Source organism: Agelaius tricolor, unplaced genomic scaffold (assembly GCF_023055355.1).
Source record: "Agelaius tricolor isolate 1412-34295 unplaced genomic scaffold, bAgeTri1.0.p SCAF_23, whole genome shotgun sequence".
NCBI classification, from domain to species: Eukaryota; Metazoa; Chordata; class Aves; order Passeriformes; family Icteridae; genus Agelaius; species Agelaius tricolor.
This window is the reverse complement of record NW_027269283.1, coordinates 6,280,008-6,306,183: the sequence shown is the minus strand read 5'-3', so window position 1 is coordinate 6,306,183 and position 26,176 is coordinate 6,280,008. Positions and strand designations below refer to the sequence as shown.

At 53.0% G+C, this 26,176-nt stretch overlaps 1 protein-coding gene across 3 annotated transcripts in view; it reads right to left on the bottom strand.

Moving 5' to 3' along the window:
- Positions 1-26,176, bottom strand: part of NOL4L (nucleolar protein 4 like) — a 63,489-nt gene that overhangs the window by 25,866 nt on the left and 11,447 nt on the right. Inside the window, exons 2-4 of one of the 3 annotated variants that reach the window (XM_071446890.1) lie at positions 19,519-19,674; positions 15,887-15,998; positions 11,371-11,480 (exon numbers count right to left, since the gene is read on the bottom strand). In XM_071446890.1, coding sequence (XP_071302991.1) covers positions 11,371-11,480; positions 15,887-15,998; positions 19,519-19,674 — 378 coding nt within the window. Of the gene's footprint in view, positions 1-809; positions 1,053-1,259; positions 1,411-11,370; positions 11,481-15,886; positions 15,999-19,518; positions 19,675-26,176 lie in introns of those variants that run through there. The other 2 variants (XM_071446891.1, XM_071446892.1) reach the window with 2 other exon arrangements.

Genomic DNA, 26,176 nt, shown 5'->3' with positions numbered 1-26,176 from the left:
GAACATCCCCGGCGCTCTTTGTCAGGTCACTTACGTCCTTATTTACCGCGATTGCCGCCGATTTCTACGGGACCCGGCAAAACCCGAGTAATTTCCTAGTTCCCGAAAATGGGCAAAACAGTTGATTTTAACGGCAAACGGCAAATGGAAGAGGAAGGGAAGCTCATCCCCTTCGCCCCCTCCCCCTTCTCTAAGAGCTCTTCTGGGAACCCCCCGAGCATTCCCACAGCCCCGAGGCGCGGGGAGCTGCCAGGGCGGGGGGCGGCCCCGCAGCCCCTTCCCGGAGCCGCTGCCCCGTTCCTGCTGTTCAGCGGGGAGGTGCTGAACGCGGGGCTGGGGGCACCGGGCTGCACGACTCCCACCACCACCACCCCGGAGCCCCGCACCTGCCTCCCCCGCACCTGAACTTGCTCACAGGCGTTTGCTTTTCCATGCGAGGTGGGGACGGTGACTGATACCGCGCGGTGTGAAAGGGCACTTTGCTCTTCCCCCAGCACCGGGAAGCGAGTGTCGGGGTGTGGGGGGGGACGGACCCGGTTTTGGAGGCGGTGGCCAAGAGGAGCAGCGCTGTGGGCTGAACGGCCGGGGGTCCCCCTGTCCCCACCCTCCCCGACGGCCACGGGACCCCGGTGGGACGCGGTTCCCACGCGTGTGTCCCCGCGGCAGCGAGGTGCGAGGCGCCGGGCGAGAGTCCCCGTCCCCGTCCTACCCCCTCCCGCAGGTAAACAGATACACCCGCGATGGAGCCCTGCCCGCGCGTGTGCGGGGCTCAGCGTGCGGCGAGGATTGACACGTAAGTAGGGCTTTACCTCCAGGGAGGCGGCTATTTCCAGCACAATCCCCTCTCGGGGTCGGGGCTGCTGGTGATGGCGGCGCGGGGCCGGTGCCCGGGGATGGCCGGGGACGGAGCGCTCCCGCCGCCGCCTCCTCCCACTTTCTTCGGCGCTTTTGTGCTCTTCCGGGCGCGGGGGAGCCGCGCCGGGCGCGGGGAAGGACGCGCCGCCCTCCCCCCCCCGCCGCCGGGCAGCCGGGCGGGCGACCCGCAACTTCCCGGGGCCGCGGGGCGGCCGCTCCCCCCGGAGTTGGGGCCGGGCCCCGCGGCCACCGCCCCCCCCCCGCCCCGCCCCGCCCCGCCCGCCGGTGCCCCCCCCCCCTCCTCCCCAGCCCCGCAGCGCCGCGGCCGCGTGGAGCCCCCGCGCATCTCCCCCCGCCCGCCGCCCCGGGGCCGGTAGCGGAGCCCCCCGCGGGCGGGCGCCTACCTGGAGCGGAGCCCGGGGCCTGCCGGCCTGCGCCAGCCCGGCGGCGCGGCGGGGAGCGCGGGGCGGAGGGACGGAGGGACGGAGGGAGGGGGCCCGGGCTGGCGGCGCTCCGGAGAGGCTGACAGCCAGCTGCTGCCCGGGGAGAGGGGCCGGCGCTGCGGAGCGCGTCACTCCCGGCTCCCGGGGGGGGGGCCGGGGAGGCGGAGGGGGGCGAGCGGGGCCCGGCCGCGGGCGGAGGGGGCGGGGGCGGCGGGGGAAGGGGAGCGGGGCCGCGGGGGGCGGGCGCACCGGGCCGGGCGCGGCGGGGGGCGCGGAGCCGCGCCTGGAAGAGCACATTGTGGAGGGCCGGGAGGGCCCTTCCCCGGGAGGAGACAATGTCCAGGGCCGGGCGCCTGCTGGAGAGCGCGAGAATGCGCGGCCGGGGCACGGTACGGATCGGTTCGGATCGGCCGGGAGGGCCGCTACCCGCCCGGGCATCCTCCGCTCCGCACGGCCCGCGGGGCTGCAGCCGATCCGGGGACCCTCCGCTCGGCACAGCACCGGAGGCTGCCGCCCGTCACGGCCCGGCCCGGGGACCCTGTGCCCGTCCGGCTCGGTGCGGCCCCGGCAGCTCCGTCCCAGGGTCCGGCCGTGCGCGGGTGTAAGTGCGGGGCCCCTGCAGCGAGCCCCGGGCGCGGGGGGTCCCGCAGCCCCTTCCCCGCGCGGTGGGTGCCGCGGTGCCGAATCCTTTTGTTCCCGAGGATTCTCCTTCGCTCCGCGGGAGCAGAAGGACCCCGCGCTGCCGGCAGCACCATCAGCCGCCGCCACAGCCTCCGAAGGCTGGAGCAGGGCTGTTGGGAAACCAGCGGCTTGCCCAGCACAGCCCTGGGCAGGGCACTGGCTGCCAGATCCCCGGGAGGATGGGGATGCTGCGCCCCAGCTCTGGCAGGGCAGCACTGGGGGTCCTGGGATCCCCCAGGCTGGGACTCGCTCCCAGGCTGGGCTCCGAGGGCAGTGGGTCAATGACCTCTATCTTAGTTTGGGATCACCATGAAGGGATGGTGATCCCCACCACAGTGATGGATGCCAGCATTGCAGCATCCCCCTCCCCAGCCCACCTCATGTTTCACTATTTAATGGTTACAAAGGAAATGCTTTATGAAACAAACCAAGTGTAGCAGTTCAGTGTCGAGCCTGCAATAGGCTGGTACCAGAAATGGTGCCAGAGACAGCATGGGAACTGCCAGGTTTGGGTTAGTGGGGATGTCCAATTGTGATGTTATCTGTTCCAGCGTTAACCACCTCACTGCCAGGGAAGAGGCATGGGAAGAGGGTGGCTTAGGAAGATCTGAGGCCAGAGGTGAAAATGGGCATCACTCATTACTACATTTCCACCTCCTCCAGGCTGGTCAGGAGCCAGAGGCTGAAATGCAAGCACGGGAGCCCTGGGGGCCTTCTGCAGGAGGCGGATGGCTGGGAGGCCAGCAGGCTGTGAGCCCCCAGCCACAGGGACTTCTCTACACTCCCTTCCAGCTCCATGGCTGCTGCTCCTCCCTGAAGCTAAAATAAAATCCTGACCATTTAAGGTGAACAGGAGCCTTGCCGAGGACCTCAGCGGAGCGGGCTTTAACCCCTTCCCATTGCTGGGCTTTGTTTACTCCTTGCACTTCCTTTGGCTTCAAGCTAGAGCGGCTTAAAGCCATTTGAGAGAGCACATCCCCTGGGACCAGAGTGCCTGTCCCTCCATTTGGTGAGCTTGCAGAGGACACAAACTGGCCAGGATGTGAGTTTGAAGCACAGTCACTATTCCGTGCTGCCTCACCATGTGGACACTCTTATTTTATACTAAGTGCCTTTGTGTGGGTTAGCTTAATCCACTTTGGAAATGGATTAACCTAAATTTCACATCGGCAAACTTAGTGTGGAACAGCCGGGTCCACACAGGGAGTGAGGGAGGAAGAGCCATTCAGCAAGAGCTGCTGGGCAGGAGCTGTTCCCTGTGCAGGAGAGGGGTCCTGACCCCAAGGGGGGTCACCGCCGTTACAAGTGGGGTCATGAGCCCGACAGAAATGCAATTGTTTGTGCCAGCACACGGGGTCACGAGGCTGGCAGAAGTGGGGCTCACCAGCGGAAGAGGGGCTGCCTCCAGAAACAGCCTGGGAGGCTCTGGGAAACAGCCCTCCAAGCGCCTTTCTAGTGGGTACTTTTCGGATTCAAATTGTCTAGGGGGAAATAACTGGCAATTAGATATAGAATTGGTAATAATAATTTATCGACTTGTCAGGAACAAGGGTAAGTGCCTTACAAGATTACACATTAAAAAAAACGCACACCATAACAAACCAGTGCTGCTGTTACTATATCATATATATAATATACATCAAATATATTATTTATAAGTCACTTCCTTCCCTCTCTCTTCACAATGTGTTCATTACCTCTGGTACCTGCCAGCCCCCTCACATGGACACAGATCTGCCCATGCAGAGACCCTGGGGCTCCCTGGGTCCTCCTGGATTCCCCCAGAGCCGAGCTGCAGGTCCTGGGAAGAGCCATGTCCCAGCTGTGACAGCACCCCCACCACAGAGCCTGCCCGAGCACCAGGCACTGATGCTTCCAAGGGCATCGCTAACAATGACCTGACCTCATCTGTTGTCGTTTCCTAAGGCAAGGCTCCACAAGAATACCAGGACTGCTGTCAAACCCAGGAATACACGACATTTAAGGCGCTGCAGGAGCTTAATTGAATGGTTGTGGTGCTATGGATTGTGGGCACAGGGATCTAGTGGTGGGAGCAGGGACTGCAGGCTCTGGCCATCACGCCAGAGAAGTCACTGACTCATGGACGACCTTGTGCGAGTCACTTGATGTTCTTGTGCCTCTGAAAAGTAGGTTAAATAACAAACGGGACCTCCTGCATTGGGTCCTCCGTGACCATCAAACCCTGCTGAGGAATAAGCAGTGAAATGCGATTCTCTCGGGGCAAGGCCAGGAGGGAAATGGGCAGGAGGGACTGAGGGAGGGCATGGCATGAGGGGCAGACACAGCTTTTATCCACACTGTGCCTTATCTGCCATCCAGAGCAGAGTCAGGTTAAAAATGGAGGGTAAAGATTTGGGAAACTTCATTATAGACCAGGTTCCTTGTGGACTAAGGGCTGTTTTCCCACTTTATCCTGGTCACTCCTTCCTTAGAAGCAGCAGTGGTTAGCATCTGGCATGGGCATCAATAAAAGGGGTTTTCTCCTCCCAGGAGCCAAGACCAAGAGAAGAAAAGGAGATACAGCTCTGTATTTCACACCAGTCACTGCCAAATACAGGAGCAGGAAAGGAGTTGTTTCTGTGGATAGAATTTTCTTCTTCTGGTGTACAGGGAATGGGTGTTTGATGGGACAGGTCCCTGACAGTCAAATATCCCCTAACATTCCTTTCCACTGCCCAAATACACAGCCCCAGCACTGATGTCTGCACTGCTCTATACAGTGAGGACAGCCCTCACAGCTTATCTCTTGCTCCCCCAAATCAGAATCGAGTAACCACACACAGAACCCCCACTAAACCCATTTTTGGCCATTCTCAAGCATTCCACATAATTCAGAATCCATCCTTGTGAGTAAAGCTGACTCCTCAGCTCCTTCTGAGCACACACAACTCCTGGTGTGGGTCTGAGGAGTGTGTGCAAGCAGACAAGGTGCAAACCTGCCTGTGCAGGTTGAACAGCAGCAGAAACAAAAGCAAGCACACAATTCAAGGTTAAAAAGCTGAACCACACAGCTTCATCTTCTGTAATAACGGAAATCATTAATAACAGTTTGCACTCTCAAAGTAGTTGCCATCCAAGATCTTGAAGAGCTTTATTAGTGAGCAAGACCTCAGAAGTCTCTCTAAGGTATTATCCCCTTTTTAAAGGGAGAAGGCAATTAAGAAACAGCTATTTGTGTGACTTGATCAAAGTCAGTGTACAGCACGTCAGCACCTGAGCTTTGAGATGATGCAGAACAGCCCACCATGCACAGCTTTCCACAGGAACAAGACAGATCCAACTGGATCCATGAGACTACTCCATGGATGTTGCAATTGTGTTTTCCTCACTCTGAGGCTGACATCTTTACTTCTTCCCCAGCCCCACTTTACAGACCCTGAACCAAAACCTCGTTTCCAGTTCTACTGGGAACAGCTGCCTTTGATGCTGGTTAGCACACAAGGGGATGGGCAGCAGCTCTCCTTACCAAACAGGGAATGTACTGGGAAGAAATGAGGAATAAAGAGAGATAGAGAGCCTTCTGGCCCTGCTTATTCAGTGTTCCCAGACACAAAGTCCTGCAGCTTGGCTGTAGCAGGCTTCTGAAACCAGGTAACAGGCCCCAGGAAAGGTGTGTGTGGTGAGAGTGATCAGTCCCAATGTCCCAGGGGTGGATCTGCATGACAACCACAGCCCAACTAAAAGCCAGAGAAACTTCTAAACATCCCCCAGCCACTTCTCCAGGACCTTAGCTGAGCTGCACAACACCATAGGGAAGTGAAGAGAGAGTGGGGAAGGGACCACTGGTGCATGAGAATGGACTGGAGCTGTGACATGGAGCAACTAAATGCACCTGAGTACTTCAGGGGGGTGAATTGTCCCCAGCACCACTAGAAACAGGCAATGCCACCTCCTGTATTATAGAAAACACCATGATTAGCCCCAAAACAGCAAAGAGCCAGAGCCTTGGCATCACTTCTCACTGGAAGACAAGAGCTGCAGTGGCAGGACCGACCCCAGCCTGCCCACGTTGGTCTCACACTGTTTGCTCACAGCACACGTCATTCTGAACAAACAGAGCTCACCTGGAGCACTGGGACCTGACACCTCCACACAGTGGGAAATAAAAGCTGCCGAGTTTTTACTAGCTGGGAATGCCAGAGTTATTTCCCAGTAAAAAAAAAAAAAAAAGAGTTGCCCTTCACTGAAAGCCACCCATTCACACCAGGGTGAAACCAGGCTAAATGGCTCGGTCATCTGACCTCCTGCATCTCATGAGCCTTTAGGCCAAGGATGAAAGTTTTGCTAAAGCATCTTTGCCAGTAAAGAACGCTGCTGTGACAGCTGGACCTGGCTTTGCCCGGACTAACTCTGCGGTTTAGAGCAGATCCGAAGTTTCCCAGGCAAAGCCGGCTCCCGGCGGCAGAAGCTCTGTCCCCACTAGAGGGCTGTGCAGCCGAGCAGCGAGGAAATCTGTTCCTGACTCGGTGTCTCCCTGTGCCTACGGCCGGTGCTCCCTTCTGTGCCTAAGGGTGCGTTCAAGGAACTTCTCTAGTGCTCAAAAATGGTTTTAAAAATTAGCATCAGGAAATAAATATCCCAAACCATGACAAAACTTCTTGAATGAGAACTATCTAGAGCTCAAGTCAAGTTGATCTAGAGGTATTTATTCCCCCGGAGATGTTTAACACCCTCTTTAATGGACTGGGAAGTACCTTATCATCCTCATGTGATGCAAACGCATCATCCCACTTCCTGTCAAGTACTGCCTGCTTCTGCCCTCCTCACCTCTGTGAACACACACAGCTTTTCTTCAGGATGCCTACATAAAACGGCTAAATCCAGGTCCCAGGGCTTGTCCAGCCAGCTCTGCCAAATTTGCTCCTGATCTCTGGACTATGTGGAATGAGATGTCTGCAATTCTTGCTACTGAACTTCCAGGCTGAAAATAAAAAGCCAGTGTGCCTTCCTGTGTGGCTGCAGGCTCCCCTCCCTGCCTTCTGCACCCCCAGGACTGGCTGGAGATGGCTCCAAAGCAGAAGGAAGGGAGTGAGCTGCCAGGGGAAGATGTATCTTAGCTGCTCTCAGAGCCTTTGAGACACTGAAGTGAGCAAGCACAGTAATGGGCAGGCCAGGGAAAAAGGAGAGGAATTCACATTGCCAAACAGCCTCTGGTCATGAGGCTCTGTGAGCTCTCAAACCCTGCAGAGGCTTGATCCTCACCAGCACCAGACAAGACCAACTCCTTGCACATGGGTGGGATTTAAGCCCCTGCACCCCCTTCCAGGATGATCCAGCTGTCTGAGCTAAAACATTGCTTGAAATAGTGCTCTGAAAACCACCTCACATCCATGCACTGTCACACACTCCAGGCTTACAGGGAAATTACTGGATGGATGGGATGTGTGATGGTGCAGGACAAGGCTCTGTCCCTCTCAAACACAAGTCAGTGCAGCAAAGCCATAGCAACAAGGAAAACACTCTTCTTATTTCCCATCCAAGAGCAGCTCCTGCCATTCACTGATTGCGTGACCTTCTGCCAGCAGCCACTGAAGCAATCTTTGAAAACGTTTCTGTATCATTTAAACCTGGTTACTTGGCCCTGGACTGTTCCTGCCAAGGTAGCAGCAACAACTCTGGAGCAGAGAGAGCCTGGCATTTCAGTGCTGAGATTTGTCCTCTTAAAATCTTTCTATTCTTTCTGTCACCAGTGGAAACCCTGCCCAACAGCAGCATAAAAAATAAATCCAAGGCTGAGGTTGAATAACAGAAAAGATTGTCTGAAAAATGACTGCAGTAGAATAACCAATTATTTAAAAATGGTAATATTTAGCATTTGAAAATGAAGTGGAAGGATCTTTACAGATAAATATCAAATATCTTCTATTCATTCCTTTTTGCTGCTAGATTGGGACAGTCAGGAGTTCAGAGATGCTTAATGCTTTGGTAGATACTATGAAATGGGGCTAATTCAGCACCCTGGAAAGGGTAAGGGGCTTGGTTTTTCACACATGTGAGAACTGGTAAAAAAATGGGGATAAAGGAAGGTTCCCACTCCAGAAGAACCTGCATGTCCTACTGAACCCAGTATAAGCAACATGGGTCTCTGCTGTTTTCCACTGTCCCAGAACAGATGTTTGGACTCCAAAAAGTATATAGAGATATATTCTGTGGGAACTCTTCCTTTTGTGAGCAACCACATAAAGAGCTTCTTTTCTGACAGTTTTTTGTCCCTAGGCAGGGATAAAATGCTTTCTTTAAGGTTCTCCTGGCTGTGCTTCCTTCTGGAAACACTGGTGCCCTAATACTGATGTGCTTAGCAGCACTAATAGATTACACTTACATGCACTATTTTTTTTTTCCCTGAATAATGAAGTTAAAAGGCCACTTTGGCATAAATTCACTCATTGTTACCCTAAGTGAAGTGAGTTTCTCCTGGTGCTGCTGCATACAAATAATTGCTTTTGGCCAAAGCCAAGGGAAACATGAGTCCATTGCTTAATTTATTTCTATTAACACCATCAAATGTTAGTGAGAGCGAGGCAGCAAAGTGGCAGCGCTCAGCGAGAGCAGCCTGGATGTGCTGGTAGATAAAACCCTTGCAGGGGATATCTGCATAGGGCAAATTTAAGAAGGAGGTTGTATTTTCTGCCTGTTTTGCATTTGCTTAAAAGTCAGAATTATTTCTACTGTCTTCAGAGGGCTCTTTCAGTTGGCAAACACCTGGAACTCCAAAAGCTGCAACACCTGAACTGTGCAACCCTAACCATCACCCTGTGTCACACAGCCCTTGTTTCACACACCATGCTCCACACAGACTGCCAGGATCCTCCAGGGAAAAAAGGATGGCACTGTTTTCTTTCCAGTGCAGTGTATGAATAAATAGAATAAAATTGGCAGGGGAGTGCTTGTGGAGGGACCTGACCCCTGTTATTTGCATTATTACACACATTATCTTCAGGTAGCCTCAGCATTAGCAGCTCCAGGTCCAGCCACAGCTGCCTCAGGAGTGTGGCACTTGTTTTCATTCAAGTTACACCAGGGGAGGTTTAGGTTGAATCAGGAAGAATTTTTTCACCAAAGGGGTTGTCCAGCCCTGGAACAGGCTGCCCACCATCCCTGGAGGGATTTAAGCCATGTCAGTGTGGCACCTGGAGACATGGTTTACTGGTGGGCTTGGCAGTGCTGGGGAAATGGTTGGATTCAATGATCCTGAAGATCTTTCCAACCTAAATAATTCTATTGATTCCCCAGGGGAAGCCAGGGAATGTCCCATGTCAGGAGAGACTGCACTCAAATCCTGCTGGATTTTCCCCAGCCATCTGAATCCTCTCCAGACTTTTGTCATGATGGAAAATTTCAACGCTTCAGAAGTCTGAGCAATAGGACTGATCCTTTTTTTACTTTGCTCTCAGGAATCAGTTTCAGTAATACAGTGAACAGCAATTTTTACTTCTTCCAAACAGGTTTTTCCCTTGGCTGCTACAGCTTGAAAAGCTTCGAAAGCTGTGCTGCAGTGTAACGACAGGAGCACAGGAGAAGGAAAACTTTGGAGGCAGGGAATAACATCAAACCATTTGATTTATGATCTAAACCAACAACTGCTGGTTGCCTCAGCTGGTCCCTTTTTGTTCCTGCATGACATACGCTTCTATTCCAATCTCTGCAAGCTTCAGGAGTATTCATGTTAGCAGCACGTTATATCGATCTAGTGACAGTTGCAGTGCAAACTGCTGCACCAAAATTCAGGGGATGAACTCTAAATTACCAACTAAAGTTCTCAAAACAAGCATCCCTAAGCAGGTAGCTCAAAAACTCAAGATCTACTACTGAAGCCTCCCAGCTTCTGTGTGGTTTGCTAACCTGGGAGTAAGACCAAACTGCAAGTTTGGTCAGTATTTACCTGTATAAACTGCATACATGAGTTTAATGAAGCTTTGTAGCACACTTCCCTTAAGCAGCTTCAGAGCCAAGAGGAACTGGTTGAAAATGCATAAATGGCTACAAGTTAAACTGCTCAGTCCTCTGTAGTAAACTTGAAGCAACCACCTCAAATGCTGGAAAGCACAGCCAGCTTTCATGGATGGCCCTGAGTCCCTGACCTTGGTGAAGAACAGGACTGCAGGGTCTGCCACACCAATGCCACTCTGCCAGGAGCTGCACCAAGACCCAGCAAACAGTGAGCAACCCAAAGGTCATTGGAACATGCTGGCCTATTTATCCTGAAGTGGTCCCAAAGTAGCAATCAGATGGCACAAAGGGGCACATCCACCCACTCCATCTGCACAGCCCAGCTGCCCCCCAAATTGCCCACAGTTCTACTGCCTGACCCATCATGAGCACAAAACCTGGCACATCAGCCTTTCACCTTTTAAAACCTTAAAGAAATCCTGAAATCACTCAAGTGTCAAACAAGTGCAAAGGAAAAAGCTCTGAGACACAGAAGTGCTTCCCACCAGATGCCATTTTGTCCTCCAGCAAGAAGGTTTCACAACAGAAGTGATAGAGCAGCTCGGTATCCCTCCAGCAAACCCACACTTGGCACTTCACACCCTGGCAATGATGCTCTAACCCACATCCCTTTAGGAAGCTGCTGGATAAAAGCCCCCATCGGGTGCTCAGGCTCCCAGCAATGTTTTCCACCACAGCACCATGCAAATGCTGTCACATCTTGCCACTGGCAGCAATGTGTGAAATCAGGTTCAGGTTTCAGAGTGCTGGAAAGAAAATCCAGCACTGGCTTCCAGTGCAGATTGTGGGGAGCAAGTAAAACATACTTTTCTTTTTATAGACTGTTTCCATGGTGCACAGAGGTTCCCATAGCTAATTCTGCAGCTGCAGAACTTCAGAAAATTGCACAGCCTGGGTATAATCCTGTGGCAGGGTGCCCCATACATCCCCAAAGCAAAATCCAGTGGCTTAACACTGTCACCAAACAACAGAGCCGTGTCCCACATTGACGTGGGAGCGGAGCGGCTGCAGCTGAACCCCTCAAGTTGCTGAGCAGTTTAAGAGAGCCCCAGAGCAACCAAAGCCAGGTCTGGGCTTCAGACCCCATCTGTTAAAGCTCCCAGACATCCGTGGGAGATAAACAAATTACTACTTGCCATATTTATTTTTAAAACAATTTCTTAGAAGAACCGTATGTCTAAAGAACAAGCAGACTGTTACAACTTAATCAACCCCATCTCTGCCTCTCTCCACTGGCACAACTCTGAAGCAGCTCAGCTTCCAGGAGATGCAGGATACACTGCCTCCCAACGTGCTGTGCTTGCTCAGAGCCTCACAAGCTCAGACAAACCAGGCATTCCCAAAAACATCCTCCTGGAATCCAAGTGCCCCTCCCCATTCTCCGTTGAGCCTCTCCTCTCGGCACGGGCAGATCACTCACCTGCTCCTGGGAATTCATCACCCGCAGCTTCATCTGCTTCAGGTAGGTCGAGGTGAGGGGCATGTTGTAGTCAATGATCCCAGAAACCAAGGAGGAAGGTGGCTCACTCTCTGAAGAACAGAGGAAAAGCTTTATTTAGATGAGGGACCTGCAGGTGTGTTCTTGTAACTCAGGGGTATTCAGGAGAACTTCAAATCCCTGGCAAGAGCCACCCGCTGAGAGAAGGTTCCTCTAAGAACATGACCCCACCAAGAACATAATTACAGAACAGATGTTGTCTTGGGAAAAAAAATAAATAAAAAAGCATTGCTGTCACCTGTGAAAAAAACTACACATAATGTATAATTTTTCAGTATCCCCCAAACCTGAGGAAGAAATTGAGTCTTGCTGAAGCCTCAGAAGTGCTTCCATGCACATGGGATTTATGCAGGGGGTGATGAACAAGGATCTATTTGCAGCTTGCTTCAGCATTGCAAAGTCTTGCCAATTTTGCTGGGATTCCCTCAGGTAGGAGTTAACATTAAGGCAACGTATTAAGTATCTCTATCTGGTGATGAAGATTATTTTTAACATCCTCATTAAAGCACAAACTTAATTTTAGAGATCTTTAATTTAAATTGTTCCTGTTGATTCCTCTGGCTGCATCACATTGAGCTCTAGAGATGGCTCCAGGTTTGGATGCTCCTGCAAATCACTTTGTCTGGCCAGGCCGAGTCCACAAAGCAAATTCTCAGTGATTTCTCTGAATTCTCAAAGATTTTTCTGCTCTGCCACAACCACTACAGATCCTGCAGGACACAGAACATGAAGGCTGCTGGAATGATCTATTCTAACACTGAATTTTCAGGCTCACAGAGTGGGTTTGTCCAGGAGGAAAGCTGCCATTGTCCACAGGGATGGCTGATGGCTACAAGCAAGATCTCTTTGCCCTCAGCACAGGCAGATGCAAGTCTGGGGAATTAATCCAGCCTTCCAGCACATGCTGAAGGGATGTGTGGTACCCACTGGACAGGGAGCTTAAGCAGTAACAGGGAAAGAAGGATTCCCAGGAGCTGAAGGTGAACTTATGGTGGGAGGTTTCCATTCCTGCTTCTGGATCTCCCTGGCTGCCTTGCTTTTTCTGGGGTCACTGGTTTCACAGGCATGTGTGACAGAGCCCTTTGAAAAAAAGCCTTCACAAAATGTTTTACAGCACCTCAGAAAAGCCATCAACCCAATCCTAATGGGTCTGCTTCTCAGAAATGCTGAGTGTAAAAAAATCCTGTTGAAACTCAGCAGACCTGAGGATGCTTCACACCTCTGGAAACACCACATCTATCATGACTGATTAGGAAATTACCTGACCCCAAAACTGCCTGTAATCGACTTAAACATCACAAAGGTCTTTGCAAATCTTCTCTATCAAGACATTGACTGGGTCCATGGAAATACAATGCTTTTTTTTCTCAGGTTAATCTGGTCCATTCCTGGGCAGATGGAGCATTCCTGCCTGTGGGTGCAAGGAAGGGTGGCCAGTGCCACTCAAGTCATCAACTTGCCCAAATATGAAGGTCCAAAGCTTTTAGGAACCTTGTAAACTGATTCCTCCATCTTTTCTCATGGCTGTATGTCAGCTGTCTCTGTCATGCTTTGACCTACAGATTAGGAGCACTTATATGTCTCTATAAGACCCAAAATAAACCTTTATTGTGCTGTGATGAAAAGATGCTAAAATCCCAGTGCTAGGGGAGCTTTTCACAGGAGCTAAACCTGCCCCAGCTGGCTGAGTCCCTAAGAGTTTGGGAAAGCATTTGCTCAGAGTATCACAGATAGAGCTGCTCTCTGCTGAGGCACAGGCACGGTGAGGTGTTTGGGATCTCTGAGGATGATAAGTTGCTCTCTGCTGAGGCACAGGCACGGTGAGGTGAGTGTTTGGGATCCCTGAGGATGATAAGTTGCTCTCCTGCCATTCCCCACTCCACTGCTCAGCGCTGCAGAGATGAATGAAGCTGAACAGGAGCAGCTCAGCAACTTCAGATGGGGAGGAAGAGGGAGGCAAGTGATCTTAGATTCTGCCTGGAACCATTCTGATGTAAATTTGGAACAATCCCATTAGAGGACACAAATTTAATGTGAATTTGTGCAACTGCACCAGAGAAGGGCTTGAGCCCAAGAAACCAAACCCTTTTTTTTTTTTTTTTCTTTCTCCTTTTTCCTAAGTTATCTGGGAAAGAAAGAAAACCTTTGTTTTCAAAGGCCTGGGGGGCTCCACGGGAACAATCCTCACATCCTGTGCCACAAGAGGAAGCTCCAGGAATCCTTTGGCTCATTTTGCAGTTATCTCTATCACATGCCCCACATGTTGGACACACAGATGGAACAAGGAGAAATGGTTTTGATCCTAGCTCCACATTTTTATCACTCCACCAGAATTACTCCTAATTTAATACCACTGTAAAGAGATCCCAGTGAAGTCCAGTGACATTCAAACCTTCCCACAAGCAAGACAATTTGCTTTTATGAATGATGTGGGTGCCCTGCAGGGTTTGATGGCAGATATGTTTAATTAGGGATTTTTGTGATCACAAATTAAATGTGTTCAGATTTCTTTCACAGACAAGAGAAGTAGAAAGAGATGGGAATTACTCAAATTTTGTCATCTTACTGAGTTAAACTTTACCTGTATGTGCCTGAATGTGTGTATGCACGTGCATACACCTCAGTAATTCTTCTATGACCCCAGTGGTTTTTTTAGGTGATTTGCTCCTGATAAATTTCTGAATACGTGTTAGTGAAATCAGACACCCTTCCCCAGGAAAAGTAACCCTATCTAATCTACTCAATGCATTTTCACATGTACTTAGTCACTATTTAGGTGCTATTCAGACAGAGAAACACTTCTGTTCTTTCATTCATTCATGGTGGGTAAGACTTTTTACCTGCGGGATCCTTTGTATTCCTGGTTGATTTATTTTTAAGAGAACTGCTAAGGGCAGAAGGTTTATGAAAATAATCACTAATTGATATTAATTTATAAATTTGTTCAGGACAGATGGGTGTCAGCCTTGATCATGGTTCCCACAGCTAGGACCACACTCAAGGGGATATCCAGAACACACTGGGGGGGATATCCAGAACCAGAGGTTCCCAGAGCTGCCTCTGAACTGGGATGGGTGTGTGCTGCTGGGAGAGGCACAGGAGATGCAGGATGGTGGGTGGGTGGAAGCCCCTGAAGGAAAACCAGGTTGGACAGGGCTTTGAGCAACCTGATCTAATGGAAGGTGTCCCTGCCCTTGGCAAGGGGTTGGAATGAGAGGGACTTTAAGGTTCTTTCCAAACCCAACCAGTCTGTGACTCTGTGAAGGACCCTCACCCATGATGGATGCAGTGTAATCCATGTGAAGGTCAGGTTTGCTCCCAGCAAGGCCAAAATTTTCTGGATGTAATTGGAAAGAGGGATCAGGCCCTTAGCTGGCAGAGTGGGAAGTGGTAACGGAGCTTCAACTAATAGAATTCACATGGAGCTGTTTGGGAGAGTTTTTGAGAGTTTTTTTAAAAATATAATGAGTACAAAGCATTTCAGTCACTACCTTTGGATAGATGGCACATAATCCACTTACACAAAACCTCTGGGATGTCCATAGCTCTGCTCCCAGCAGTAAACAGTTTAATAGAAGAAATTCTCAATTGTTGGGCCTTTTGTTCCTTAAATTCTGCTTCCCTTCCTGATAAGAGCTGCCAAATGAGCCACTTTGCCTTGCCACTTTTGAAACTGACCAACTCCCAGCAGTTTGCTTAGGTTTTTTCTTTAAAGTAGCAATTTTAATGACTGAAATCAACATCACTTTGCACTTGCTATGCACTTGACCATGAAAACAAGTTTGTAATTCAGAAAACAACCACACAAACATTTAAGCAGCTACTCTGGAAGAGAACCTGGTCCCATCTTCTTCCCACTCCTGCTCTCTCTTACACCTAAGAAGCTGCAGATTGGAACTGCCCACAAAAGAACCATAAGGAGTCAACCACCTCAGTGGCCACACTAATTGTGTGTGTACACAGGCACAGTGTAACTGGGATTGCCAAAACACTTGCCATTATCTAACTCGGGATCCCGTGCTTATCTATTAATTAAGTGTAAATCGCTTCTTTATCAGAAACTTCAGCTATTCAGACATATTCTGTGTCTTTCAATACAAAATCATCAGTTCCAGGGAAAAACTTAAGGTTATTTTTATAGACATTGAGGTTTCCACCCTCACATGATCAAGGGTTGATTGCAGCCATATCTGTGGTATTTCTGACCCATGTTTTGGGCAGCACTGGGGAAGGCTTGGAAAGAAAGCCAGGCTGCTTCTGCTCCCAAAGCTGAAAGGAGCAGGTTTAAGCAATTCCTTCATGTAAAATATTCCAGGTTAGGAAAACCCTTAGGTTAGGATGTATCTCCTGGGCAGGACAGTGTCTGGCAGCTGTTGGTGGCACTGTGCTGGTGCAAAATGCAGAGTCAGCTCTGCTGGCAGAAGCCACTCGCCTTTACCTTTGGGCTCCAGGCCGTTGGAGTTGAAATGCATCCTCTTCTGGCACTCAGTGCAACTCATCAGGAACCTGGTCACAGCCTCTCTCGGGAGGAAAGCATAGGTCTCTGCAATCTGGGGAAACAACAGAGAGCTGTAGGTCCTGGGAGATGGAGAACGGGCTGGAGAGCACAGGGACCACGGGCACATGCTCGTAGCCACATATTGTCCTCTCCAGCTCTAAATCCCTCCCTCCAGAGCAGCTGCTGGTAGGGGAACACCTTGGGAGGGTAACTGCTGTGCCACTGAGGCACCACAACACAAATGAACAGGCCTTTGGTATCCCTGCATACCCATACCTTCCCAGAAACTCCTTCCCTTTCCCCATTGGAGTCTGGGAAGAGCAAAGCTATGAACATGTAAGAATCAAATGTGAAAGTAAGGCCTCATCAGCTCTGTTTGCATTGTTAATTACCATCACACCAGTAACCTGAAGAATCCATTAATCTTTTGTAAGGGCAGGTCACTTTTTCCCACAATGACAATCAATTACTGTTAATAATACTTTGCACTTCTGTGACATATTTTATCTAGGGAATTGAAAACATTTTTCCAAACAATAATGAATTAAGTCTCCTGAACCTTTGTGGGGTATATATTTTACAGATGAGGAAAAGCTAAGGATAAATATTTAAAACTTGAATGCTTGAAGTTAAACACTAGATCCAGACCTAAGCACCCACAGAAGGTGTCTGGCAATCCCTGTTATTGCAATTAATTCCTGCCAGCAGTAATTTTACGGTGTTTCTAAGGATCAAGGCTAGGTTATTTGGAGAAGGAATGAGTCCATTTTCATGTAGACTTCTTTAAAGCCATAAAACACCATCAAATCTTGGAGTCTGACCTGTGCAGCACAAGCCACAAAACTTCACCCAGGTTCTCCTGCAGCCCCGTGGCCTGTGGTTTGCCTAAAACATCATCCAGGAAGACATCTGGTCTTAATTGGAAGGCATTAAAAGGTGGAGAGCCCACCTCTCACTTTGGGCTGGCTCCTATGGTTAATCACCCATCCTGTTTGGTCTAAGTGACTTGTCCCAGCACGGCAGTTCCCAAACCAGGGGCCGTGACCCCCACAGGGGTCACAGCACTTACAAGTGGGGTCATAAAGCAGACAGAAATTCAATTGTTTGTGCCAGTCCTCGGGGCTGGGAGCCCTGCAGAAGTGGGGCTCAGGACGGGAAGTGGGGCTGGAATCAGACACCTCGTGGGTGACGGGGCTGAGCTGGGAGGATGGCCCAGGATGTCCTGATCCCCCTCCTGTGGCCACATTGTCCTCCCGCCTGACATAGTTAACAATTCCTAAATTCTAAAAGTCGACATTAAATACAAAAATACCTAAATTCCACGCATTTTTGTACCCTGAGGGGGTGCTGTTCTGGAGGCAGAGCAGCGGGGCAGGGGCTGTGCTGGATCACGGCTCAGGCAGCGCCGTGCCCGGCTCTGGCTCTGCGGTGGGAGGGAGCCGCATCCCTCTCCACTGCGCGGCAGCAGAGCCCGGGCTTTCACACGCACAGAATGCCAGATGGGTGGAAAGTTCAGGCGGGGACCTTGTCCCAGCGCTCAAATGGAGGCTGCAGTGCCTGGTCCTCATGGGATTCTCCTCCTATTTATCTGCAGCCCCAGCGAGCTCTGTTGTGGCCGAGCGGATGCCAGCTCAGCCTTTGCCTCTGTGTGATATTTATCGATGCACAAGCACAAGGGATTCCCGCAGAAACGCTGGAATGAGGGGCCTGGAAATTGCTGGTGGCAGCCGTGGTGGGGTGTCACAGGCAGGGAACTGTCCCCGCCTGCTGCCTGCCGGGCTCAGCCGTCTCCCTGCCTCTTTTGCTCCAGCAAGCCCACAGTCTCTGCTGCAAATGTTCAGCTAATTTTAGTGATACAGTTGTTATTTCTCAGCTGATTTGATGCTCTGCAGAGCAGACAGCTTCCTTGATGAGTTATCTCCCATCCAAACTCCCTTTCTGATTGCCTCCCTCCGGAGGTCATGGACAAGGGCAAACTCTCCAGTGTCTCTAATCAGAAGTGGTAGGGAAAGGGAGAAGGGAGAAGGAGGCAGGGGACCCTGGAGCCTCCTAGCTGGCCACCCAGCAGTGTCCCTTTGTGCGCCGTGCCAGGCGTGGCGTGTGCTCTGCACCATTTCACCTTCCAGCTCAGGCTACAAAGGCGCTGCGGGGAGCAAGGGCAGCAGTGAGGGCAGGAGCCAGGCTGGGCAGCCCAGCCAGCAGCTCCTGCCAGGTCAGGAGGGGATACACGCTGCTAATGTGATGATCTCAGCTCAAGAGGGAGATGAGGGGTGGAGCGTGAAGCTCTCTCTGACTGCTGTGAGCAGGCCTGGGAAAACAGACGGATCCAGCCTGCTCCCCTGGGGCTGTGCAGGGCACAGATTAGTCCTCCAGAGAGATGAATTGAAGGAATTAGGGAAGGGTCGGAGTGGTCTGCTGGGGAAATGAGCAGAAAGTTTTTGAATTGTGGTCATGCTGGTGGGGCTGCCCCCCCTGGACCATAAAAAGGTCATCACTTGCCCCCAGCCAGGGAGGGTCAGTGCGTGCCCCAGCCCCAGCTCTGCTGCAGGGGCAGGACTGGAGTGCTCAGGGCAGGGAGTGATGCCATGAGTTCTGTGTGCAGAGCCCTGCTCCCTGGAGACTCCCAGCACAGTGTGGATGGAGCAGGGACACAGGCAGGCAGGACAGACTCCAACCCTGTGCTGACTCTGGCAGCACAGAGCTGTGCAGAACCTCAGGCATCATCACTGAGACGAGGGCAGCCTGCAAAGACCTCTCTGAGACATTGTATACACCAGAGAGATGAGCTGCCAGCAAGCCACTCCTGTCTCTAAGCGACCTGGTCCTTAGGGCTGTGGGATTCAAGGGAGTAGCTTGGTCTTGGACAGTAAATTCAGCTCTTCTTGTAAAAGGAGAGCCCAAACGTTTGCATTGAAGGGCTGTGCAGAGTCAGGAGAAACAGCAAGCTCCCTGGAGAAGCACACTTCAAGCTAAATTATTCCTGACCTAACTAGAGTGGTGTTTCAGGGTGGATAGAGCTGGTTCTTGGCATGCATGGAACCAAGGAACCAAGACAAGACTTAGCTTGGTGCCTGCCTCCATTTTGTAACTGAGGAAACCCAGGAGGGGCAGGAGAGGAGGGAAAGGCCATGGCCGTGCCCCAGTCCCCCTGTCTGTCTGCTCCTGACCTTCAAGGCCCACAGGAGACATTTCCCTCTGGCTGAGGGAGACAGGGAGGCAGATCACCCAGAGCAAGCACGGGACCGGACAAACATTCTCTCATCCATCACTAACACCGAGGATTCCTCTTCCTTTTCCCTTCAGACACGCACAGTGTCTTTGTATGATTGCCCTGCTCTCTCCTCTCCCAGCAGCCGCGCTGTGCTGCCGCTGCAGCCCGGATTCCCCGAGCACAGCTGCTCTGCCTTTAAACCCCTCCTTCCTCACGCCTCCCCGCACAGCCACACTGGGCTCTGCCTCTGCTCTGCCTCCCGCCAGCGGCTCTGCTCCTACCTGCCCTGCCATCCCCATTCCCGAGGGACTCTCCCTCCGCTCCAGTGCCCGCCCTGCCCGGGGCACGGCGGGACTCTCACCGCTCGGTAGGTTTTCTTCTGCCCGGCATGTTTGGGTGCTTTGCCCGGCTCCGACGAGCTTTCCACATGCATCGAGTAGATGATGTCAAAGAAATCTTCCACCACAGCCACGCGTTTCAGAGAGATGCCCTCGGGCTCCGACAGTCCATCTGCCCCCTACAACAGTGCAGGCAAGTTGAGTTAGTGTCAGCGATGGGTGACAGGGGTGACGAGATCGGCCCGGGGCTAATGTGGTTGGAGGGGGCAGAGTGGCTGTGCTCCCGCCTCGGGCTGCCTTGGGCACGGGGGATGTGGGGGATAAATTAAACATCGCTTCAGGGAGGATCCTGCTGTAGCCAGGGCAGTGGCGGCTGCTGCTGTCGTGCTGCTAAAGCTGGCAATGAAATTGGGCCAGGAATAAAAACAAGGGAAGAGTCCAGAGTGGAGTCACAACTGATCAAGAGATTCAATTTCTGTAATGTGGGATGGTTTTGCTAGGCGGGGAACAGGCAGGGGAAGCTCTTTGGACCTGCACATGGTGCTAAACCACCCTGGGAAGCCCTGAGATGTGAGGTACTCTTGCTGGCTGCAGTCCCCGTGGACATGGATCAGCCAGCAGGACAAGGTTTCACTGTGATGCCAGGATACAGCCCCTAAAGGAAGGAGCCAGCATCCCCTCCTTCCCTGCACTGACCTTTCCAAGGCTCCCTCCCTCTCACAGACGCAGAGCAGCTGAGCGCTGGCAGCAGCAGCACAGCTCTTTGTGTGTTCGGATGTGCTGGAGAGCAGGAGGCAGTAATTCTGCCACACGACAGTGGTGACAGACTGATGGGAGTGGGAAGTGTGGGGAGCAGTGCTCCTCCGAGCTGACTGGCACCAACGGTGTCAGCTCACACTGGCAGGGTTTGCCGTGGGAAGGGGAGGCAGCCTCTGGGACCCGGCAGCTGCTATCGGCACTTGGCACAAAGCACCAGAGCAGGATGGGCTACTGGGAGCTGGTCAGTGGCTACTGTAATGGCAGGGGGCACTGAGAAAGGGGCAGCCTTTGGGAGGTCACTTAGCTTGCTCCTGGAAAAAATGCTATTTTTGCATAGACAAAAAAAATTGAAAATATTATATATATATATATATATATATATATATATATATATGCATATATATATATGCGCATGTATGTATGTATATGTATGTATATGTATATATATTACATCCCTTTAAGGGCTGCTTTCCAAAAGGAATGCATGGATGTTGTCCACTGGGTACCCACCAGGCAGCTAAGCAGCAACCTGCACATCTAAATTACCTGCAAACTACCTTTTTCACGTGCATTCACACATCCCTGAGGGCAGGCAGGAGCTGGCAGAGAGCTGTGGGCAGGGGCTGTGGGCAGGGTCTGGCAGAGGTCTGCATGCAAAGGGAACAGCCAGTCTCCTAACCTGCGTTTGTGCTGTCCTTGGTCGGGCTCTGTGTATCTTACACAGTCTATAGATTGAATAAATGCTGTTCTTTAAGCCACCAGTGAAGGGCCTCTCAAAAATCAATCACTTAGTGGGCCCACCTTCTGCTAGAGCTACCCAACATCTCAGAGGAGCAGTCATTTAATGTACAGCGCTGCCTATTAGAGTTGGCTCCTCACCCCAATTTCGGAACAGAGACTGCCTGTCCTGGGCACGGGCTGCAGTGGGACGGTGGCTGAGCTCACCCGGGACATGGGCACGAGGATTTTCCAACACAAACCACCTCTCCCCTCCCCGGGGAGCCCCAAGCCCGGGCTGAAGGTGGCTGTAACAAAGAGAATATTGAGAGCGAACACAAGGGGCAGGGTGGCAGGGCTGCGTGGTGGGGGTCGGGAAACTTCGCCCCAGGGAGTGTCTTTGAGGAATATAGATCTAATTTCTTCTGTCACCGTTCAGAGAGTTTCAGTTTAATCGAGGGCATGGGTATTCCCCTGCCAAGGAGAAGTGGGCATTAGGAGGCTTCCTACTGACCAATAATCCTCAGAGCAGGGTTGAAATGAGGATAATTACAGAAACAGGACAAAGGAAAATGCAGCAGGGGAAAAGCACAGTCAGATCTAACAAGCACAGCCTTCAAAATTAAGGCTGTAACCAACCCTGTATGCAAATCATTGTTTCCAACCAGCTAATATCCTCCTCCCTGCCCGGGCAGCAGGTCCCTGTTTCCTCCCCGATTTCAGAAGGAATGCAGTGAAGGTAACCTCAGGGTCTGGGCATTGCTACAGCCTCCGTGCACACCCAGCAGCGCTCTCTCTCCTCTCCACCCCGGCTGGATCCGGAGCTGCCTCCTCAGCATCCCACCCCCTGCAGCGATCCCCCATCCCCTCCTCAGCCTTGTGACTGCTCTCCCCGTGATGATTATTTAGCTTTGGGAAGCAGGTGAGATGCAAGCAGTATCAAAGCCACTGGGTATAAGAAGCAGTATCAAGTCAGTGCCTCCAGGATTAGGGAGGTTTATATCTGGCAATATATCCAAATGTTGACCTAGGATTTAAGAGGACACGTGTGCTGTAAAGTACCTCTCAGAGGGGCCCACGCCCCTCGGGTTCCTCCTTCCACACCCAGCATTGCTCACCAGTATTCAAGGCATGAGTCAGAGCCCATAATATCTCAGAAAGGCTTAAAACCCCTCAGGTTTAAATAGCAATAGAAATTCAGTTGGGAAGCAGAATGGGAAGAAGGGATGCTTTTACCCTGTCCTGGTGTTGGGGCTTTATTAGAAGTCACCTGCCCCCACAAGGAGGAAAAGATTTCAGGAGCAAAGCTCAGCCCTGACAGAGGTGCTTGGAAGCAGGTGGCATTTCAGGTGCTGAGGAGTCCCTCTACCACCTTTCAGCCATCCTCCTTTTCCCTATATTTGCCCAGCACGGCTCTGTCTCTCCCTCTTCCCAGTCTCTCCTTCTCTGTGTACTGTGCCCCCCAGTTCTCACCCTGCCTTTCCTCACATCCTCCCCACCTTCCCTGAGCTGTGAGCACTCTCAGCTCCTCTCCTCCATCAGGTCTTTTTCCTCCCCAGTGTCCTTTGTCTATTTCCACATCTCTGAGCACCGGTACCCCGGGGACCCTCTGCCCTAGGACCACTGCCCTGGGCTTCGCTGCCCCTGCACCTCCTCTGTCCCTGCTCCATCCCGGCCGCCTCCAGCCCGGATCAGCGCCGGGAGCCGCCTCTGCGGCCCGAGGTCGCCTCCGTGCCCGGCCCCGGGCGGCGACAGCCATTTCAGGCAGCAGCGCTGTCCCGGCTGCGCCGCGGGCCGGGCAGCGCTCCCAGGGCCCGGCCATGGCGCTGGCAGCGCCCAGCCCCGGCACCTTTGTTCTCGGCAGCCGCCCCGGGCACGCTCGGCCCCCGCCCGGCCCGGGACGGGGGCGGTGCGGCGGGAGGGGACGGGGAGCGCCCGGGCAGCCCCGAGCGGCGGCGCGGGGTGACATCTGCTGCGGCGGGGAGGGAGGCAGGGCCGGGCGAGCCCCCCCGCCCGGGCCGGGCTGGGGCCCGCCGGCAGGTAGCGGGTAACCACGGCAACCGGCGGTAATCCGCTCCCCCGGGCCCGCCGCCGCCGCCCCGCGCCCGCTGCCCCCGCGCCCCGCCCGGCGCGGACCGGCCCGGGGCAGGCACCGGCGGCGGCGGCGGGGCCACTGCGGCCGGGCCCGCACCTCGCCGAGCCCGGGACGGGCGGGCAGGGGCAGGGGCAGGGGCAGGGGCAGGGGCAGGGGCAGGGGCAGGGGCAGGGGCAGGGGCAGGGGAGGGTTCCTACCACTCCCGGCACCGCCATCCGGCCGCAGCTCCGCTCACTTCTCGAGCCCCACTGCAGCCCTGCCGCACTCCCACAGCCCCGCCACACCCCCGCATGGAGCTGCCCTGGCTCCCGCAGGCCTGTCAGGCTCCCCCATGGACCTGGTATGTTCCCACATGGAGCTGCCACGGCTCCCTCAAGGACCTGCCATGGCTCCCAAAGCCCTCCCATGCTCCTAGGGTGCTGCCATGCTCCCACACGGACCTGCCTTGTTCCCACATGGACCTGCTGTGGCTCCCACACAGCCCTGCCATGGCTCCCACAGCTCTGCCATGCTCCCACACAGCCCTGCCATGGCTCCCACAGTCCTGCCATGGCTCCCATAGCTCTGCCATGCTCCCACACAGCCCTGCCATGGCTCCTACACAGCCCTGCCATGGCTCCTACACAGCCCAGTCCTGCCTTGGAGCTTGGCAGCAGCACCCACACATCTCCATGACCAGCCTCCTCCACGCACGCAGCTCCCTGTGCTCCCAGCAACCTGCTGTGTCTCCACCAGCCCCTGTGGCCATTCCTCAGCAGCCCAGCCTGGGTGTGAAAACTGCCATAATGGGAGATTTTCACAGCCAAACTGCAGCACTGATGAGCTAGCCCTGTTTTCTGTGGGGCAGCAGATCCACTGCCAGCAGCTGCCACCTGATCCAGTCCGTGCTGCCCGTGGTGACCTCCACCCCAAGCCCCAGCAACCTGCCACCACCCCAGCGAAACCAGACCCAACCAGGCAGCTCCCGGGAGGCCAAGGGATGACAGCAGCCTTCATGCACAGGACTTCTCAACCCTGCAAGCTCTTCCCCAGCTTGGAGTTGGGTTTGGGAGAATCTGGGAACATTTAACCAGAGCTCTCCAAAGCCTGCATGCTCCCAGCTCCTCTTCAGGCTGACTGGGATAGACACTGCCAGAAGAACTGGAAACTGCCCGTTCTGGGCTCAGCAGCATGCAGGGGCTTGGCTGTGCCCTTGCACTGGCTGGCAGTGCCTTCCCCAGTGGGACTGGCAGTTCTCCTGGGCCCAGGAAGCTTCACAGCTCTGCAGGGAAGCATCCCTTCTCCAAGGGGGTTATGCTGCAGGGCCATCAGGCTGGGACTGCTGGGGCAGGAGTGGGATGGGAGGGAGTGCCGACTGCTTCCCCATCTGCTGTGCTCAACAGCAGATAAAACACTGCCCTGGCCCTCGCACCAGGGCCGATACCAGCCCAATTCAGCTTCCTGTGAGTCAAAAGCAGCTTCCTGCCAGCAGAGCCCTGCCTGATAATGGCTGTGTTCTGCTCTCTGCCCGCGAGCAGACCCTCTGCCCTCGCCTCTCCTTGCACTTCCCACATGAAAGCGTTCCCTTCTGTATCTCCCAACCACAGCATCTCCCCGCCCCAGCACAGAGGTGCACGTTAAACTAATTTCCTGCTGCTGGCTGGAAGGGCCACTGTCACCCTCATCCCTGGGACAGCCCAGCTGGATGTTTGGGGCCAGCCGTATCGAGCTGTCCCTCAAGGTCACCTCCCTTGTACACAGACAGGCAACGTCGCTCGCTCTGCCTGTGCTCCAGCTGCTCTGCCTGTGGGACACAGCCACTGTCCTCAGCCAGGTCAGGATCAGAGCCCTCCTGTCCCCTGCTGCAGTCACCCCACGGCATGACCGTGGGTTCCCCAGCTGACACCAGCGGCAGTGCCATTCCTGTGGCACTCACCCATCCCTCGCCCTCTCTTCCAGCCCTGGGTGGTTCCTTCTGCTGCACAAAGGAGGATCCCTTCTTTAAGAGGAGCAAAGGTGGGGTTTGGGTTTCATCTGAGCACTCTTCTGGCTTTCTCCTCTTTGAAGCGTCTTTCTAATTTTCTACAAGTTGTATTTTGTTCTAAGGGAATTTTTGGTCTTCTGACAAAAATGCTCAGCTGGACCAGGGAGTGGATGTGCACAGGACAAAGCAATTGGGACCTAGTGGGATCAGAAACTGTGACATACAGGATGGGATGTAATCCTGCCATGACACCAGCTTCCCACCAAGCTCTCCAGAGATCATAAAAACATGGAATGGTTTGGATTAGAAGGGACCTTAAAACCCATCCAATCCCTCTGCCATGGGACACCTTGCACTAGGCCAGATTTCTCCAAGTCCCACCCAACCTGGCCTTGAAGACTTCCAGGGACAGGGCAGCCACAGCTTCTCTGGGCAGCCTGTGCCAGTATCTCGCCACCCTCACAGGGAAGAATTTCCTCTGAACACCAGGATTCCTCAAGTCCACCTCCCTGGGCAGCCCATGGCCCCCAGTGACCACCACCAGCCCGCAGCCCGCAGCCCACCTCTGCAACTACTCCTCCTGCACAGGCTTCAGCACCAAAACAGACGTTTTATTTCAATATGGACTCTTACAACTTTTGATCAAGAAACTGTTCTTGGTACTTCTCATCTCTGGGAAGTCAGCCCTTGATTGGCTTCTATATTTAGACTTCTCCAGGGCTTTAGGAAGTTCACTCCTCATGGTATTTAGGTGTAGGATGAAAGCAGCTTTTGCGGGGGATATGTTAAACCACAGCAGGCTCCCTCTGCTAATGCTGCGAGGAGAAAGAGGAGCTAGATTCCTCGAACTTCCCTCTTCCTCTTGCCCCTCATGCCAGGGGCACAGAGCATGCCTTAGAAATAGGCACCAGGAAGACACTGGGCTGAAAACAGTATCAGCTGTACTGCTCATAATAAAAGAACCCACAAGAAGACGATGGGAAATGCTCTGACTGACAGATTTTGCTCTTTTTTCTCCTGGAAATATTTTGCTAGGAAATTTTTCTGATCATTTCTGGTTTAAAAATGGGAGAAAAGCAGTTGCTAAAATGCTGATGGTGCTTCCCAGTGCTGAGCATTTTGTGTTGTGTCTTGTTGCACGAAGCAA